The sequence below is a fragment of the Labrus bergylta genome, chromosome 6 (assembly GCF_963930695.1).
Source record: "Labrus bergylta chromosome 6, fLabBer1.1, whole genome shotgun sequence".
In the NCBI taxonomy this organism is placed as follows: domain Eukaryota; kingdom Metazoa; phylum Chordata; class Actinopteri; order Labriformes; family Labridae; genus Labrus; species Labrus bergylta.
In genome coordinates this window covers 21,366,730-21,386,060 of record NC_089200.1, presented here as the reverse complement: position 1 = coordinate 21,386,060, position 19,331 = coordinate 21,366,730, and the positions used below count along the sequence as shown (strand labels likewise).

At 41.9% G+C, this 19,331-nt stretch overlaps 1 protein-coding gene across 4 annotated transcripts in view; it reads left to right on the top strand.

Moving 5' to 3' along the window:
• Positions 1 to 19,331, top strand: part of tle5 (TLE family member 5, transcriptional modulator) — a 40,333-nt gene that overhangs the window by 2,880 nt on the left and 18,122 nt on the right. For all 4 annotated transcript variants that reach the window (XM_065955984.1, XM_020654502.3, XM_020654500.3 and 1 more), the window contains exon 2: positions 15,385 to 15,473. In XM_065955984.1, coding sequence (XP_065812056.1) covers positions 15,385 to 15,473 — 89 coding nt within the window. The remainder of the gene's footprint in view (positions 1 to 15,384; positions 15,474 to 19,331) is intronic.

The window sequence follows — 19,331 nt, the reverse complement described above, 5'->3', positions numbered from 1 at the left end:
CCAAATCACTGTTATTAAAAGTGGATGTATTGTTCTACACCATCCAAAGTATTTAATTCAGTATGACTGGTCAAAGTATGACTGGCACTTACATTGCGATAACAATTAAATAGTGTCATATGTTGTGCAGCCCTAGTTGCCAGGGACTGTGACCTGTGTTTCTCTCTGGTACTATCTTACTTTTTCTTTAGCCGCTGAAAGGCAAAGAAGTGTCTACTAAAGCTAGAACCTGAATGTCTTACGGGACATGAATGCTTTGCCCTTTGGCAGTCAGCCTGTGTGGAAGCCCAATTGTGGCTGTGGTGTGCTGCTGCTGCGGATCTGAGCCAGCTGATGTATGTTTGCAGACAAGGGAGCAGGATGGGAGATATGTGAACCTCTGGTTGCTGCCTGGCTTGTCAAATGAGTGAAGTCTTGCAAGGCAGTGTGTTCCACTGAGTTCAGCCTCTGTGTACTAAGATGGTCAGTCTGAAAAGCTGTATATCTTACAGCTACAGCTTTTGTTTTCCTTTCTGTTGACTTAGCCTTGATTAAATGTCTGTCAATAACTAAGACCAACTTAATGTACCTTGAATGAAATGGGTAAACACATTGACTTAAAGAGTACTATTTTGTGCTCTTCTTCATACGTCTGTACAATATCTAAGCTATATCCATTTGATTTTTCATGTATTATATATGAGACACTTAAGTTCTGGAGACATGGACAATGAGGGTAGATGTTGTCTAAAGCAGCTACATGTCACTATAGTAACAATGTTTTGACTGTAAAGTTGGAGAATTCAAGCACATTAAGAGTGTAATAGCAGGTAAAAATAAAGGGAAATTTGTTAACAGTGAAAGGTAAAGGTCTTAGGGTGCATTTCTGTTGATATTACTTTTGAAGGATCCATTTTAAGGCTTAGAACGTTGAGCTAGTTGATTAACATTATAGCACTGGAAAGAGTGTGTCGCTAAACGATGCTTTCAAAAGTCAACCCACTGGCTAGCTTTTTAGAATATTAGCAGTAGAAAGTGACATCTGTACAGTAGCAAAGCGATATTGGGAAAAAGGTTGACATTATTTTTCTTTCTGCACACCGCTACACATCGCATCGAGAAAGGCAATATTCGTCTTTTATAGCGCCGGATCCTTGAAAATAAAGACACCCATTCTAGATAATGTTAAGATAATATTCACCGGGGCGCTGGTGTATTCACCGACACTCATTTTCCGAATCACTTCGACAAGATGTCAGTGTCGAGCCCTGCTTTCATACTACTCTCTGGGGAAAGAGAAGAAGCAGTCATCTCCCGATGGTATAAGAACCAACTCACCTTTTCCAGGGTGAGAGCATCTGGGCCACTATGCCGCCTGGCTGCCTGCCTGCATGCCTGCCTGTTAGGAGGTTATTTTCCTAATCCTTGAGTACCCTTACACATCTTGACTTGAGTATTAAGACCAGACACATAGGATTAAAAAAATTAGGTTTTGTAAATTTTGCATGCCTACAGCTGCTTTAGCCTTAACCTGCTACAACAAGCCCCCAACAAATAATACACCTGTGTACTGACCCCCTCCCCACCCCCACTGTGCACAGACACACATCTTCCCTTCCTAAATCCTCTTTCTCCTCCATTGCTGCTGTCACAGGGGCCCAGGGATGAGAGAATGTGTGACACCCGTATAGATATGAGTGTCAAAGATAAGGAGGTGGAGGATGAGAGAGTAACAGCAGCACTGCCTCGTAATGACAGATGATGAATCTCTCAGACTGGCTCAGTTACCACAGAATCTGCCCTCTTTTATTTCCTGTCTTGCGCTCTGTGGTAGTATTAGTGTAAAGAATCTATACTGGGATATGACATGAACAAATGTGCGTAATCTCAATTTTAGAAGGGCATAATCAGATGTCCTTCCATATCTAATTAAAGCTGCACAGGGTTTGGAGAAGCTGCTGTTTTGGTGGTGATGTTGGATATGTTTAATACATTGTATTTTAATAATGCTTTAATCTTTGTGAATTATGAATGATTTTTTTTGGGATAAACACTTTATTGTTAAATGAAAGGGAAATAATCCATTTTATTGATTAACTGTTATATAAAGACATATCACAGAAGATTTTAAGACAGACACACACTGGGCCAGGCAATTTCCTGATTTCTACATTTTTTTTTCAAGATAAATACAGGTTCATGGCTATCTGTCATAAAGTTTTTCCACACGTGCATCCTTGAAAATCTGCCCCTTAAATCTTCCCGAGTTGCCTATTCTCAGAAGAAGACTCTCCCTGTTGGACGGGAGGGGTGTCAGGAGTCAGGACATGAAGTTAAGAAGATGTAACCGTATATCAACACGTTGTTGTATTTTATATTTCAAGTATGAATGAATGAGTGGTGCAGATCATACTTTCAAGAAAAGAGTATGAGACAGCTTCCCTACAAAAACAATGATCACACCAGTTGCTATATATATTGCTAACCTGTCGCATTGTAATACAATTCATCACCACTGCCCGCGTGCTTGCGATTCATTTTCCTAAACATTGCCTTGCCTATGTTCACATAATTGCTCACCCCACTTAATTTAGAATTTTAGTAGGGTGCTGGCTGGAGAAGTGCCGTCTGAAAAACTTGGCTGTTTTCATTCACACATGCAACTTACCTAAAAAAAAAAAATCAATATTTTTGTGAATTTGTGGAGCACTAGCTTCACTTATGAATTGGATTTTTTAAGGAGAATTATTTTCAGTTCATAAAGTGAAAATTAAGTTTTGCTTCCGGGTTTATGTTTTTAATCGATTCACTTAATTGCAACGTTGTTATCATATCTGTAAACCTCATAATAATTATGTTTTAGTACTAAAGTTAGGTACAAGAAAATCAAGGTTTAACAGAGGATGTGTCTCTTTTTTTAAGTCACTAGCACATCCACTGTCACAGACACAGTTCATTGGTTTTAAGAGGGAAAAGCCTCATTTGATAGTGACATAGTGCCTGACCCAGTTGATGGCATTTGCCATATTGTTTGGGTGTTGATTAATCCTAATGCAGCTTCAACAAAGCTGACTGTGGATTAAAAGTGGAGCAACAGAAAGGCACAGCGCCAAAGCTGGAGAGAAGGCAAGCAATATGGAGGCGAAATCTCTCAAGTCCCCTGACCCCATGCTCGACTGTAGAGATGGCTACAGGTTGTACTCCCCCCCCCCCCTCACACACACACACACACACACAGACACACTCCCTCTTCCTCCCCCTGCTTGTCTTCCTTTATCATGAGTTTCCTCTCTGATCTGATGTAGTGGTGGGAGGGTCAGGGGCAGAGGGTGCACAGGCATTATTAAGCCCACTTGAATTAACAGGACAGCCCCCAGCCTTTCCTCTAAAGCCTCCAGCTGGGGGGAGCTTAATCCCCATGGTCCCCTGTCTCGCCCATTAAACAACCCCCACCCCTGCTTTGTTGCTCTGTTGCACACACACTCGCGTACACACGTGTTCGTTTGGCTGTGTGTGTGTGTGTGTGTGTGTGTGTGTGTGTGTGTGTGTGTGTGTGGGGGGGGGGGGGTTCTATACATTAAAGTGTACGCAATACAACACAAACATACACTTTAGCTCTCACTTTAGCTGCTCTAGTTCATGCATAAAAAATGAAGAGTTTTCCCTTTCACCCATGTAGCATGAACAAGGACACACACACACCCACACACACAGAAAGACATTCTTACCAGCCTCAAGGGTCTTACCTGCTTTTTGTATCTGGGGGACAAATTGAATGTGGGGCTTGACACATGCAGGGCAGCAGATGTCTGGGTCGTTAAGGTTAGGCCAGCTGATTAGCATGACAAACAGCCCCTGAGCCCCCCCAAACAGCCCCACCCTGCAGGAGGCCCGCTTTTGAGTGGATGAGTCCAGGCCATGGGTCACAGGTGATGTTGATTTTTGTGAAGGGCTACACTGGATGATCGTTGAAATGCGATGGGGTCAGTTGAAAGGGAGGGGAGTAGACTGGTGCATCTCTTCTTTTCTTCAACAGACACTTCGACCTCGGGTCAATCAGAGAAAGGCAAAACACATTCAAAAATAATAACTTATATTTGTGCACGCTTTTAAATCTTGGGGCATTTTACATGATTTTTTCCTAGATGGTGACAGGAGATCTAACAAAAACGCATCAAAAGAAATCCAGTAGATGAACCCAGCTTGACTTTAACCATGAATGTTGTTAATTTTGTGGATTTTGGTCTGCATCTTAACCCTTCAAATCCAACCAAGCCAATACAAATTTTGCACAAATCATAATTAGGGATGTTCCTCGGCAACTGATTTCCTTGTCAGTTAAACAGAAATTTCAATGCAGAATTACTGGCCAGTCCAAAGGTAAGAAAGTACTCAGAAAACAGTCAGTATATTTTCTGCGGGTAAACAATTGTTTTAAGACAATTATCCAACACTGACTTTACAATGTACATGAAATACCAAGAGAAAACAAGGCTGCCCTTTATAATGTTTAATACTACTTTATTATTTATGCTATTTCCATTACTGTGAAATAACCAAGATATCTTTTTTCTTTTCTTTAAAAAAAAAAAAAAAGTCTGCGTCAGTGTTATTTTGTAAGAACTGAATTTGGGCCACAGATGGCCTAGTGGTTAGGTAGCCCCCCAACGTACAGAGGCTATAGTCCTCCAAGCGGGCGACCCAGGTTTGAGTCCAGCCTGTGTCCAATGTCCTATCCAATAATGGCATAAATCTCCAAAATAGAAAATGAACAACTAGATCAGGAGGATTTCAGGGGCATTCCTGAAATTCTCAGGAGTACATATGTAAAATTAGCTTATGTCCAACATCACATGAAGTTGTGAGTTGTGAAGTGGGTGGTGTGTTTATGGATGTTTTTTTTGTGAAAGTGTAGTTTGGGGTACATGGAGTATAGCGGCTGCATCAGTATTCAACAGCGGCTCCCTAGGAGGAGTGTGTGGGAGTTGGGAAAGAAGGAGGGTGATGGCGGTGGGCAGGGCAGCCCTTCCCCAGAGCAGAACGGTGCAATGGGTTGGAACAAAGCGGCACGACGGGGGGCTGCTTGATTGGCCCGGACCGACCCAGACCCCCACAGACCTGCCAATATGCAATGCACTGCACCAGCCCAGACAAGAGAATTAGCTGCTCTATTTGTGTGCCTAAGAGCAGAAAAGCCTGAACTTAAACAGTATGCCTCCTCTTGTCCACTAAAATCTCATTCAGGCAGCATGAGGATTCACAGCACGGCAATGACAACCTCCCTTGCTTAGTCTGTACATGCAGGAGGGAGGAGTAGGAGAGGACAAAAGTGCCCCACAAGACAGGACTGCTTTCTCTTGTGTTGTATTCAGAGTACATGTTGGTAGGTATTGTCACCACCCTGCTGTGAGGTCGGAGTCCAACTAGTCCTGACTACAGCCGGTTCAATCCTTATTACAGAGCAGCCTTTCCCAAACTTAAGACTGTCACGGCCCACTTTGAAATACAAAATTACTCTGGGGCCCGTTATAAAATACAGTTATGACTACAGCTCCCACTTTCAGTAAGGGTAAAATATTGGACATGACAACACGATCTTATGCGAAGATGGACACAAAAGTTGATTAAAACAGATAGTAAAATATCATATGATATTATGTCCACGGCTTTATCGTTCTGGATTTGTGTGTTCGCATCCTCTGTGCGCGACAGAGAGCAGAGGAGAGACAGAAATGACATGCCGTCGTGACGTGCCCCTAATATAATGGTAGGGAAAACACTGAATATTGTGATATGTTTTTTATTTTTATACCAGGTGGAGGTCTTTTCGCGGCCCACACTTTGGGAAGCACTGTTATAGAGGATTGAATCAGCAGCACACTATGTTAATTGTTTTTTTTACTGGCTACTGAAATGTATTTAATGTTGGCGTGTATTCAGACTAAAAAAAGTGTTTAAAAAAATAAATATATATGTGTGTTGTGTGTGTGTGTAATCGAAGGCTGCACAGTCACCAGTGTCCTGAAACATGTACTTGGGGCAATGGGGCAAATGCACTGTGTTGCTGGTTAAAATGGCAAAAGATAAGCCAGGTTTAGTTACTTTTTTGAAGGCATTAATAGTATATCTACAGGTGGAACAAAGTATGGCCTCAAATAATTTTGGCCAATACAAAGACAATGTGAGGCGACGCCACAGTCAGCCTTCGTCGAAACTAGTTCTTTGCCGTCTGCTTGATGTGTCAGGGCCTTTAACAGTGAGCACCAAGCACATTGTCAAAGACCGTGCTTGAAAATAAGTGAGGAAGTATGTTTTTCTTACTCTAACTGTAGCCTTTCTGAAATTTTATTGCAGCGTAAAATAACATAAAGGTAAGATTGGGACTAGTGAACAAGTATTTGAAATTAATTGACTTGGATTGTCATGTTGGGGGAAAAAGGTGCTCCTTTTTAAAACTTTTGACTCGTGTACACATCACAACTTAAGTGGCAGCTCCACAGTCATTCATTAGGCAAGCAAATAAAACAGAAACTCCCTGTTGTGAGACTCATGCCTGCACTCAGGCTTTCTGCTTTGATTGTCCACTTATTTTTGCGAACTTTGGGACTAATCTTTCTTCCTGCCCCCCCCCCCCCCCCCCCCCCCCCCCTCCCCACTCTGGCTGGTGTAGGTAATAACCTTGGTTTTACAAGCAGGCATCAATCATCCACACAACCGTACTGGGTGTAATCTTAAAGCCCCCCTTCTGCGAGGCTGGCTTTAATCTCAGCCATGGTCTCCAAACCCACAGCCCTGTCGGCCTCACCACTTTCCCCACTCTTGACAAATTGCCCATTTCCCTTGGCTTTGCAATCTCTGCACTATTTTCCTGTGTATGTGTGAACATGTGTGTGTTGAGTTATAGTATGCCATCCCCCACCTTGTGTCTGCTATGGTTGAGTACACGCCTACATATCGTGTATGTGTGGTTAAAGACTACTACACTTTTGTGCATGTGTGGGGCACAGTGCCTTAAGTGTCATGTTTGTGTGTGTTTGTTTTGCGCGCTTGGCTGGCCTTGCACAGGGGGGGGGGGGGTCAAGATAGTTCTGGGGAGGGAGGCCTAGCCATGCCAAGCCTATGTAAGCAAGGGCACTTCACTCGAAGTGATAAAAGTAGAATAATCCTCTTTAAAGCGTCTTAACGAGGTCAAATCTGGTGGGCTGCTAAGGGGAGGTGTGTGTGTGTTGTGGGGATAACGCTGCAGAAATGGGGGTAAGCCATGGCTTGGTTCGTGAGAGATAATAATCAAAATCAAATTCCTGACCCAAACAGGATTAGGCTCTCCCTACGCTCTAAAGCCCCTGTCCAGAGTGGCTGAAGACACAATCCTATTCCTCAGCCTCTTACACACACACACACACACACACACACACACACACACACACTCTGCACACTGAGCAGTTAACAGCAAGGCATGCTTGGCCCAAACAGCGTTGGCCTGGGTGAGCTTGGACACGTGCATGTTAGCCCGGTCGCTTGTTCAGATCACTGTGCACATACGCTTTAGTCCAAACACTAATCTGGGATATTTAGATCGAATTGTTTGGTTTGAGCTATTCTTAGATGGAGGATGTGATCTTGTTTGCTGCTGTTGTGTTAGCAAAAGGCTTAAGCCCTCAGCGACTGGCTAAAAAAAAATCAAGTCGTGATGGATTTTTGCTGAGAAGTTTGCCTCCATTGTCAACACATTCTGCATGTGGTGTGTTCTAAATACATCGGCGGCATATTTATCCCCTTCCGTATACTGAATCATTAATAGAACTATTCCAAATGTATTGTAATAATTAAGCATAACCTTGTGTACCGGTGTTATACCTCTTTTGGCATTTTTGTAAACTTCACACTCCACTTGAATCTAAGCTTAAATTTAGCCATACAATTTCTTATCTTGCCACTAAAGTGAAAAAGGCAAACAATTGCTCTCAGCAGGAATACTTGTTATTGTGGTATCTTTAAATATTAATGTAATTTGTCAATCCTCCACTATCAAACTAACAGGAAAATAGTGACTTTATGATGGACAGAGCAGGGGGATTGCTTAAATGGCATCCTTGGGACTGGTTGCTATGGCGAAAATAGTCGGTCTAATGTTGAGAAATAGGCCAACTGCTCATCGGCGTAGATCTACTGCATTCATTTAAAAGTGGGAGTAAGATAACATCCAGTCATTAGTGAGCGATTACAATGCCAAGGCACCATCCCTGCCCCCAACACACACATTCATATATACCACACACAAACACACTCCAACTGAGATGTAAACAGGCAGGCGGTGCTCCAGGAAATACAATCCCCACACTGCTTTTCCCCTCAGGCAGGATTTAGACTGAGGAGGATGTTTTCTAACATATCCTGCTGTTATTGTGTATGTATGTATGTGTGTGTGTGTGTGTGTGTGTGTGTGTGTGTGTGTGTGTGTGTGTGTGTGCTCTGCAGCATTCATGTACTGTAGTCATGTATTGTTGGTATGCCTAATCACTGTGTGCTGTGGTCTATGTTTGAAGCCCCCCTATAATCTCCATCCCTTCCTCTACTCCCTTTGTTGACTGATCTATGGAGAGAAACAGCCGCAGCCAGATTCTTATTTAAAACAGACATTATGGTTCACAGTAGATTTCCCATGGATTGGACCAGATGATGAGGCCAGGAAGGGTGTGTGTGTGTGTGTCTGTGTGTTTGCAGGGGAGGGTGACAATGAGTAGGCTTTGGGTTTGTTGGTAGGCGAGGGGGATATGGGGGAGGGGCAGTAATTTCCTGAAACGATGAATCCCATTTATTCGCTGAAGACTGTCTCAATTGCCTCAGCAGCGCACAAAGCTTTTTAATACTTTAATTACGTCTCAAAGGAGCAGGGCAGAATCAAATTAGAGATTGTCCTACATTTAGGTGCTGCGTGTGCTAGTGCGTGTGTGTGTGTGCGTGTGTGTGTGCACTATGCAAATTTAGCATTAGATGTAGTGTGTGTGCGTGTGTGGGCTGGTATCCTTGTGTATGATTCATGGCAGTGAATTTTTGCCTCTATGGCAGCCAAGCATCATACATAGAGAATTATCACACCCCACACACAGATGCGAGCACACACAAACAGAAGCACAAAACAAAATCAGTCCCTAACACATATTTAGCATTACGGTTCTCTGTTTTGGTTTAAAACACACTTGTCGGTGTCACATTTACACTTTCTATGCTTCTTAATACATGCTTAGCATGGACACAACAAAACATACATCCAAATATTAGCCAAGCCTCTCTCTTGAACAAACACAATTTCACTCACAGCATGTAGGTAGCTTTTTTGTCACAGCAGATGGCATGTGTCACAATATTATAGCAGTATTTCATTAACATTATGGGCATCCATCTGTTGGGGACTCTCAGGCCCCCATAGAGCACCTTGTTTTGGTCAATGACAGAGAGAAAGATAAACATTGTGATTAGTTTTTAGTACATGGGGCTAGGAGTTGCCTTAGTTGTGTTGTGGCAAAAGAAAAATCAGAGCAACAATGTGATATTTGTCCTTCACACTCCTGCATTTACTGGACACCTTTTTATTGTGAGAATTCACTGGAAGAATAGTACCCATCTGAAATTTAGCAAAATTAGCAATTAAATAATGATTCATTCAAGTTGTCTTTTCCTTGGTGTAGGCTTTATTTATTTTAAGTGATTTTGAGTCAATTTCACATACTTTGGTGCAAATGAAAGTGACAACAGAGTGTATGGAGAGGCAAAAGCAAACCAACTCATAATAAGGGAATGTTTTTGCATTTGGTGGCTGCATGGATAAGGTTCTCTCATTGTCCTTCCTGACTGATTCTTGTTTAGTTTTGTGTTCTGCTAGTGTCCTTGTCACTACTGGCAGCATGAAGCACTGCATGCAGCCCAGTCATGTTGCACTGGTAGTTCAGTTGCTCCAGGATGGCACATTCATACGTGTGGTCGGAAGAAGGTTTGCTGTGTCTGCCAGCAAAGTGTCAGGAGCATGGAGGAGATACCAGGAGAGCTGGACCGGGCCTTGGAAGGGCATCAATCCAGCAGCAAGACCAGTATCTGCTCGGACTGCTCTACTCGGGCCAGTTAAAATACTGCCTGAAAAGAAATAGACTGTAACACGTTCTCAATTTCACAGCGCTATCCTGTCATACCGGTGTTTTGTCAGTAATTATTTTAAAAACGTTGAGCTATTAACTGCTACAGCATCAACGTATCGAGTGCTCGTGCGCACGCTAGTGTGTTCACTGCTGTCCCTCCCGCGAGCGCGCTCGCTACTCTCGAATTGTACACTCGCACACAGATCTTAGCACAGGTTTTCTCAAATAAAAAACACGTTTGGTAAAACGGTTTTAAAACCATCAGATCCCGACAAAAGCCGAGCGTAAATTAGCCTTCAAAGGGAAAAATCACTGGAAGAGTCGACAAAAACAGAAGGGAGAAAAGTTTCAGCCACAGTGACAGACAGCTGGAGGAGCTGGAACACGCTGCAGCTAAATTTCCCCTTAAAGTTAAAGACTAGATCATGGTAAATATAAAAGTTATTCACAAAGCATCTGAGCCCTTAAGAGAGCTCCTAAAGTAAAGATCTAAGGATGAAGAGTTTCTCACGGAGAAGAAAGAAGGAGAGAAAGGTGATCATAACAATACCAGCTCTATCACAGCCTCATATTAAGATCAGTCGGATATACTCTTACAGTTACCAGCATGGTGAATAAACATGAGCATGTAGATATAAGATTTTTATACAAGAAAAATACAAAATATTTGATATAATTAGAGCTCAATTAATTAAATAAAAGTTGTAATTGACTTTTGCATCAGAATGGTTCAAGAGTAAATTGGTGAATGTTATTTTTCGAATCAAAAGTGACGTTCCTGGGCCAGTGATTACAATGGTTGGGCCAGTGATCTTTGAAAACTAGTGGCCCGGAGGTCCACTGGCAAATTTAGCTTAATGTCAACCCCTGCCATGTATCCAAGGTTTCATCTGTCACAACTGATCTTATGAGTGTGGATGTATGGTGCATGCATATTCAAACGTTTGAATTTGTTCATAGCATTTAAGAATGTGCTCTTGCTAATGTTGATTTCATTTTGCATACATTTAAATTGCATGATTTAAACGTGTATGGTATCAATGTAAAATTGATTTATCAGACATTTATATCCTCTGTTAGCATTTGTCTGTCCTTATGTTCATGCATTACAAAATGTATGGTCTCATTTCTTGTTGTTGCTTCTTGTCGTTGTCGTCTTCAGCCGTGTCTTGTGTTTCTCTCTCTGTATTCCCCCTGGATCAGGATGCCCTGCCTGGGGCTGTTGACTGACAGAAAATCTGAATTTTAATGTGTTTAATGTTTGCATACTGAGCTACACAGTAAGGAAATCAGATCTAGGGCAAAAACTATACCCTCAAGCACAGGGTCTACTCTGCAGACAGATGGACACACACACATCACACAAACGCACACTCACACACACACACACAAACATAAGTTCAAGTTCAATATGCTTAATGGGCATGAATAGAGACAAAAAAACGAAACAGAGACGCATATTAACAATGTACAACGATGGTTAACACTCACGAGATACAGTACCTAGCTAAAGAATTATCTTTTTTTTTCAGTAAACAATAGCATTCTAATGCTGCAGTGGATTTTATTTCTCTTTGCATCTCTTGGCTCAGAAAGGCCATATGATGGTATGATTAGGGATCATCTTGTGCTAAATGAACCTGGAATTTGATCACTCTTTTGGTCATCTGGAGAGACTGAGGGAATTCCCCCAGCTCGGATCTGCATGCCAGGTTTGGGCAGTTTCTGGGGACCTTGTGGATTTCCTCACAGAAAAGCGGATTCAAATTTTCGATTGGGGTCGTGTCCCAAGATGTCTGCCATTTATTCTTTTCAGGGCCCCACACTTCCCTTCTCTCTTTAAAATATGTATTTGTGAACTAGCCACAACAGTCCTCAAGACCTGGATTACACATTTAAGGTAGAAACAATTCTAATGTATTCAGATGATCGGCTTCTTCTTCTCCAACAGAGAACGTCTTAAGCTGAATCTCTAACTGCCGGAAACATTCAGCTAAAACTGGGCACTTAACAGTGTTTCCCCTAGGTTTACAGCTTTGGGGGGGGTGTGGGCAGACGGATGCCGACACAAACACTTTAAGGAATTTTGGTGTTCATGTGTTACTTTTAATGACAGCTGTCCTGTTCTATCGGAAAGGTTTCCTTAAATGACTTCTTTCCCTGATTTCCGACTCTATCCACTATTATAGCTCTACAATAAAGACACAAAAAGCTCCCCCCAAAGAATGAATATATATATATATATATATATATATATATATATATATATTAACTTGACCTTCAAGGGGGGGCGGGTCACCCCCCTAATATAATGGTAGGGGAAACACTGCTTGACATCAACCTCGCAAAAAACTTCAACTATTCAGGAACATTATTCAACCCATCCTTATGTATGTAGGGGTTAAAGCTGTTTGTTTGCACGTATTGATTCATCTTTTCTAGATCCTTGCTTGTGTTGTACTTACTCTCTGATGTAAGTTGCTTTGGATAAAAGCTTCTAAGCTTGTAGTTGCATCCTGATGTTCGCCCCCTCCTTGATTAAAAGACCAATATGTAAGATATCTACTGCATTAAATCATAAAATGACCTTATTATATCATAAAACATTAAGGAAACATGCTGTGTTGAAGGTCTGTCTTCTCTCTCAACAATGCAGCAGCCAGTATTTCCTCCTAAGTTTTAATTCGGTGAGGAATGGTTTATTTTTGTTTTGACCCGAGAAGGTTACCAGTCTTAAAGAGGACATATTTTACCCCTTTTCTACCTTTTCAAACAGTCCCCTGTGGTCTAAATGAAAAATATGTGTTGTGCTTTTGTCAAAATGTAACATGAATCAATCACCAGAGGAGGTTTTTGACCCTGTATAAACCAGCTCTCTCAGAGCTCTCCGTTTTGGTGTGTGTGTCTCTTTAAATGCAAAGAGCCCCCCTGAGTTTTCCTGGTAGACATCACTACTCTGTAACAAGAATGAAAATGGCAGACCGGCGCCAAGGTTTTGTTCTAGGCTGGGGGTGGAGTCCATGGGCAGATCAGTATGCGAGTCTGCCTAGAGAATCACCCCTGGTTCTGCCGTCAACAATGTCCAGATTCAAGTACTTACACAGCTAAAGTGTCTGCTTGCCAGCTTTTTTATTGCACTATTATTATTTCTGTGTCTTTGTTCGTTTCTGTGGTTTTGATATAAAGGGGAATGTCCAAATATGTGTTTGTTTCCTTCTGAGTTAAGGAAGTCTGGTTCTCTACCAGTTCTGGCATCAAGATCATTGATCACTGAGTGTCCTCCACAGGAGTGTTTTACAGTTGGTGTAACAAGTTCTATATTATTCAATAGGCAGTTAGTTTTGACTTGATTTGATTCTGTGTTTCATTTACACACACAGTTTTCAGAAACATTGCCAGTGCACAGAACGGTTATGGCAGTGATAGTTGCCTGTAGCTAAGTGCGCTGTGTTGACACATGCCGTGTGTGGCACAGACCCATATAGCCAAGCAGTTGTTTGCTGACTTTGGTCCAGGCCATACTGGCTGGAGAGATAATGGAAAGGGTTATTGTGCTTTACAGTTGGAGCCTCTGTCTCTTAGCAGCAGCTTGGTTTGTGTGGATTCAGCTTTCTGTGTGTATTTTTTATCACTTCTCATGACATTTGAAATGGTAATGGCTGTGGGTCACTCACTATCCCTGTTTAGCACCGTCCTTTTTTGTCATTTTCTTTCAATCTCAATGCTTCATTAATTCATCAACACTTATTTAATGCATGCATAGAATGTAAAATGTATCTAATCCAAACTGATGACACCTAGGGTAATCATGTTTTCACCGTGGGAGGTTTTAAAAAGAAGTCATCCCAAACACAAAATTGTGTTATAGCCAAGCGATGCCTACTGAGCTGCACAACAAAAAGTAATTCAGACTTTGAAGCATGCAGGTCTGTTCCCAAAAAACTGAAGCAATCTTGTTCTTTAGCTATTCTCTGGCCAAGGTTCTGTGAATGTGTAGCAGCCTGTTTGTAGTTAAAAGTAAAACTGAGCGGTTTACTGTGGGGAGCAGGCTACAAAGCGACAGGTCACTCCTAACTGCACCCGGCTACCTTCCCATAAGTGCTGCAATCTGATTTCTGATGGTTTCCTTTGCCTGCTCAATCATAGTTGGAAAATGTCGATCCCTCTTCCCACCTGACCCATTATGCAGCCTGCTGAGAAATAATGAGATTTTGTCCCTATTTGGGTTTGATGCATGCTGTGCTCTAACACACAACCAGGCTGTCCACCGCTGCCTGGGGAATGTAGTGTGGGCAGAATTACAATAAGAGCTAATAGCAGCATTCAGCCTAGACTGATGATGTAACTTCAGCAAATTCCTAAAAACCTCATGTAATTAGTTCTAAGAACACATTCACAGATCTAACAGAGAGCAAACCAAATAAAAGCAGAACTTGTTACGTTTTCTAGTTAAAAAGTACTCATAGTTTAGAGGTTAGATTCTCTGCCCGAGCCTGACTTGACTCCGGGCCGGGCCAGAAGAGACACAGAGACATGTAATGTGTCCCTAGAGGGTTACCATATATAAAGCAGTTGTTGTTGCCTTAATCTGGCTCACGGTGCTCTTGTGTGTATGTTGAATAATGCTGAAGCCCTGGCTGGAGAAGTTATACCTCTGTGTACAGTTGAGTACTTTCTTACTATATATAATCAGTCAGTTAAATCCAAAAAGCTTGGTCACTCAAACAAATGTTACTCAATTAATAATGTCAACATTATTAGTGATGTTGCTATTTGGCCAAGTTTGGATTTCATCAAAGAGGGGATTTTAGAAACTTTGTCCAAGTTAAAGCTTTTTAACAACTCTAAGATTTGAACACCAACACAACCGAGATGTCTGTCAAAAAATATCTGTTACACCATACTTTGATTTACTCTAGCATGAGTAGGCCAATGTATTCTCAACTAAATTGGCTATTGGAGTAACACAATTTCAGGTCATAATATGAATTGTTTGTCAAAGTTAAGTTTTCATTGTGCCGTTATAGCTCAAAATATACCCTTTCGTTCATAATCGAGTTCATATAAGGGGACAAATCTTGCCCATAGTGTGTGGAACCTCCACCATTTCTTTTTACTTTTGAGCGGCTGGACTGCATTGTTTTGAAACCTCTTGTTACTACTTGTTATTTCTCTCAATCTGCTCTCTCTCTTAGTTGATCACTGTTAGTATGTTTTATCTGAGTTTAACTTATTTCTCACTTTTTTCCTCTTGTGTTTTATTCTTTTGCAGGCTTCATCGCAGCAGCTGAAATTCACAACCTCTGACTCCTGCGACAGGATCAAGGATGAATTCCAGTTCCTCCAAGCACAATACCATAGGTACAAAACTAAAACACATTACACACTCAGAGACACACAAATACAAAAGAGAAGCATTTAAAATCCACTGGTGGATTAATGTATGTCTTTGTAGAAGGAAGTATATCTTGAGGCTATTTTATATACCACTTACCTTAAAATCCGGTGTATCAGACGCACTTTTAATACCACATTTTTCGTCTTAAAAGTTGGCTGCGTCTTATACACGGGTGCGACCAATGTACCAGTATGAAATACTGAAACATGCACCTTCATTACAGCGGGTGCAGCAGCCCTGATCACTGCGACCTGACGTGATTTAAAAACCCATCCCCATTCATTGTGTATTGAAAGCTGAGTGCACGCTGTGCTGGGAAAGGCGGCGACACAGACCAGGCTGGCTGCGCAACTTTTTTCACATCTTTTCTCCCTCACGAGGTCACAATCATGCATTTACAGAAAACAGTGGTATATTGTTCAATAATAAACATTGTGGAGTGCTCTTTTGATTGAAAGAGTCCTATATTAAAGTTAAAGAGTGACTAGCGGAGTCGTGCAGCGCAGCTCGCAAGCTAGGAGTCTGTGCCTCACAACTTTCCCTGCAGGCTGAGAGCTCAACTACCGTACTGTAGCTAGTAGGTGTGCAAACTCCCGAAAGTGAAAGCGAACAGAATTAAAAGAACGACACAGCTGTACAGAAAATACATGTTGTAGACACAATATAAATCGTCACGCAGTAACGCAGTTTAAGAGACCTTAAAAACAGGGTGAGTCTTGTATACCGGTGCGACTTATATTCAGTCCAGTCAAAAGAAACAAACAGTCAATCAGCTGGCTATCCAGCGCAAGCCACATGCGTAAATGGATGAGAAGGGAGGTGACTACTATAAGTCAGAGACGTCGTATTTAAGTTTCTGTTCTGCTTGTTCAACAGTTGTTTGATGTATTGATATTAAACATACATTGAGAGAGGATTTGATTTGCAATTTGAATCGTTTTTTCTTTTTCTTTTGGCACTCGAGATTTTCCTTTGGCGCTGGGTAAAACCTCTTTGGGGGGCGCCAAAGAATTCTCTATGCAGGAAAAACCCTGTCGTGTGATAAGGTCAGCTGTGATAAAATAAAGATGTCTACATTTGTTCCTTTGTTCCTCAACTCTATCACAACAATGCACACGGAGGAAGCATTTATTCTTGACTCATACCAAAATCAGGCTTGTTCCTGCAGCTCTCCCTTTACTGCTTACAAACAGCAACGGTGCTGGAGGCACTTCCAAAGTTCCTGGTTCGACCTCCACTGATCTGTTTGATAGCAGTTATAAAGAGAGGGGACGCCACAGGGTCTGCATCTCAGAGAGTGGAGTCTTTGAAGCCTGCCCTCCTTCATGAGGAAGTTGGTTTGTTCCTCAGTACCTGTTCTCGTAGAACCTTCCAGAGGCTTGCCTCTGCTGGTTACAGAGACAGGCAAAGGCAGATGAAAGCTTGGCAAATTGTGTGCAAAATCTCTGCTCTGGTCTGATCGCTCTTGTTTGAGGGGGGAATCTGAGGCAGACTGCACGTCTTATTCCTTGCCTTTGGTTTTTTGTAATTCCCACAATGGGAAGCAGCCACGTTTAACCCTCATCAGAGAGCCAGGGCACAGTTGAAAGAAAACCTTTTTGTCTGAGCATATGGAACATGCATACAGTGTCTATTGACTCAGGAGGGGGGCTGGAATGGGGAGGTGGGATTGGGAGCCACAGACGAGGCTTTATAGCTCAGCTGCTGCGCTCTACTTGTCTGTTGCTGAAGACTTTAAAAGGCAAATGTACCGCAGGCGTTCCCCCGGGTATAGTATCAAGCATTGTAGCTGTTGCTGTGTTCCTCTTTCCGCCCTCCTCCTCCACTTCTCCCAAGCTATTCTCCCCTCCCCTCGCTTACATGCATAAATAGATCAAGGAATACATAAATCAAAATAAAGATGACAGCAGGAGCGATTTAGAGACGGAAGAATCGGCAATAAAACTCCATCAAAGTGTCGTTTGAGAGCAGCAGTGCAGGCCCAGGGGCTGCTGAGCACCAATCAGAGGAGGCACAAAGCCAATCCCAGGTAGGCTGGCAGCAGGGAGGACGGTCGTCATGACAACCCACAACACTACCTACGCATGTACATGGGGATAGCAGGAAGGGTTTTTGTGTAGGAGGGAAGGGGAACATTTTGGATAAGTGGAGGCTGCTCATACACAAATAGGATTGGAGACAGAATAAAACATCACATTACCCCCAACAAAGAAGCATCCCCCATTCCCTGTGACTGCTGGGCAGGTTTGATATCTGTTGCATGCCAAGGCATAAGCTTCCATGATCACTCTGCACCTTGGACTGTCTGTGTCTTTACAGATTCGACATTTACCACATATCTACATTTACACATTCTTTCTAACCTTAAGGCCTCATCCAATCACCTCTTGCCTGCCTTTTTTCATCAAAACTAGTGGCTACTTCTGTTCACCATTCCTTCTCCGCATTATTGCAAGATGATAAATATACTGTATATGTATACGTCTGTGTGTGTGTGTATATATACACACACACACATGTTGGTAGTCGTCATTTAAAAAATGGTTAGCCATAACGCCAAAATATTCCGTCATTTAAAAAGTAGTTAGCCATAACGCCAAAATATTCCAAAACAAGTATTCTTCTCAAGTGTTCTCATGTAAAGCTCAAAATCCCTCTGCTTGTTTACTTTTTTTTTATTGTTCTATAGGGATGAAGCATTGGGAGAAAACATGCACATTACTACAAAGTGATCTCCTTGTTGTCAGCTGCAAAAAAAACAAAACAGAATAATCGTAAGGATAGCCTTCAGAGTCTACGATTAAGTATTCCGTATGTTTAACAACACTTGTTTCATTCCTCCATTGACAAGTCATGTCTGGCAATCAAGTCAGAAAAAGCATTACACATTAAAAACAATGATGTCACCACTTTTAAAAACATATTTTATCTATAACTACCTCCAGATTAGATATAGCATGCTTTGAGATTGTTACATATTTTAACTTTGTACCGTGTCCTAACAGCATGCAATGCAAGCGCTCGCCGGCGACAAAATGAGCTTGATTCAACTGTTTTCTATTTGAATTGTTTTTACCCCGACGCTCCGTTTCTATTTTCATTCCTGTCGCTTGTGTAGACATGGGCGAGGAAGGAGGGGGCTCTACAAGGCACAGGCTGTGTCTAACGGGAACAAATTTTTCATTCAACAGAGCTTGTTAGTATGTTTTACAAAGTGAAGATAGTGATGCATTATTAACATCCACATCTGTGATTGAAATGTTTTGCTTTGACTGTTACGTGATAGCTTACGCTCGCGTGCTCTTAGGACATTGTGTTCGTGTATTGCAAGTAAGATTATCTCATGATATGGGAGTTTTCTTTAAACAGGATTTGTCCATTCCTTAAAAATATAAACACACCTTATTCTTATCTTGGTAACGTTGCAAAAATCAGGCACATCCTGTCTTTAAAAGATGCTGAGACCCCTCAAATATCAAATAACATGAAAAAGGTTGTTTCTTGTTATGTCTATCAATAACAAACCAACAGTACAGAAACCCCGTCTAACACTGCTGCTGTGATAATAATAAAGAAGAAGCCCAATACTGTGTATGAGTAAGCTCACATTATTGGCCCTGTATTACACAGAGTTCAGTCTGCCAGTTAAGACTAACACCAACGAAGATTCAGCCAGCACACGCTGTAATCGAGCTGTCACTCTAGCAGACAGCAGAAAAGAACATCCCAGCATAAATATACACACACCGTCAAACAGGTTTCAGACTTATCCTTAATCTGAAACTATCCACAGTGTGCCTGTGCATATCTTTATTTGATCT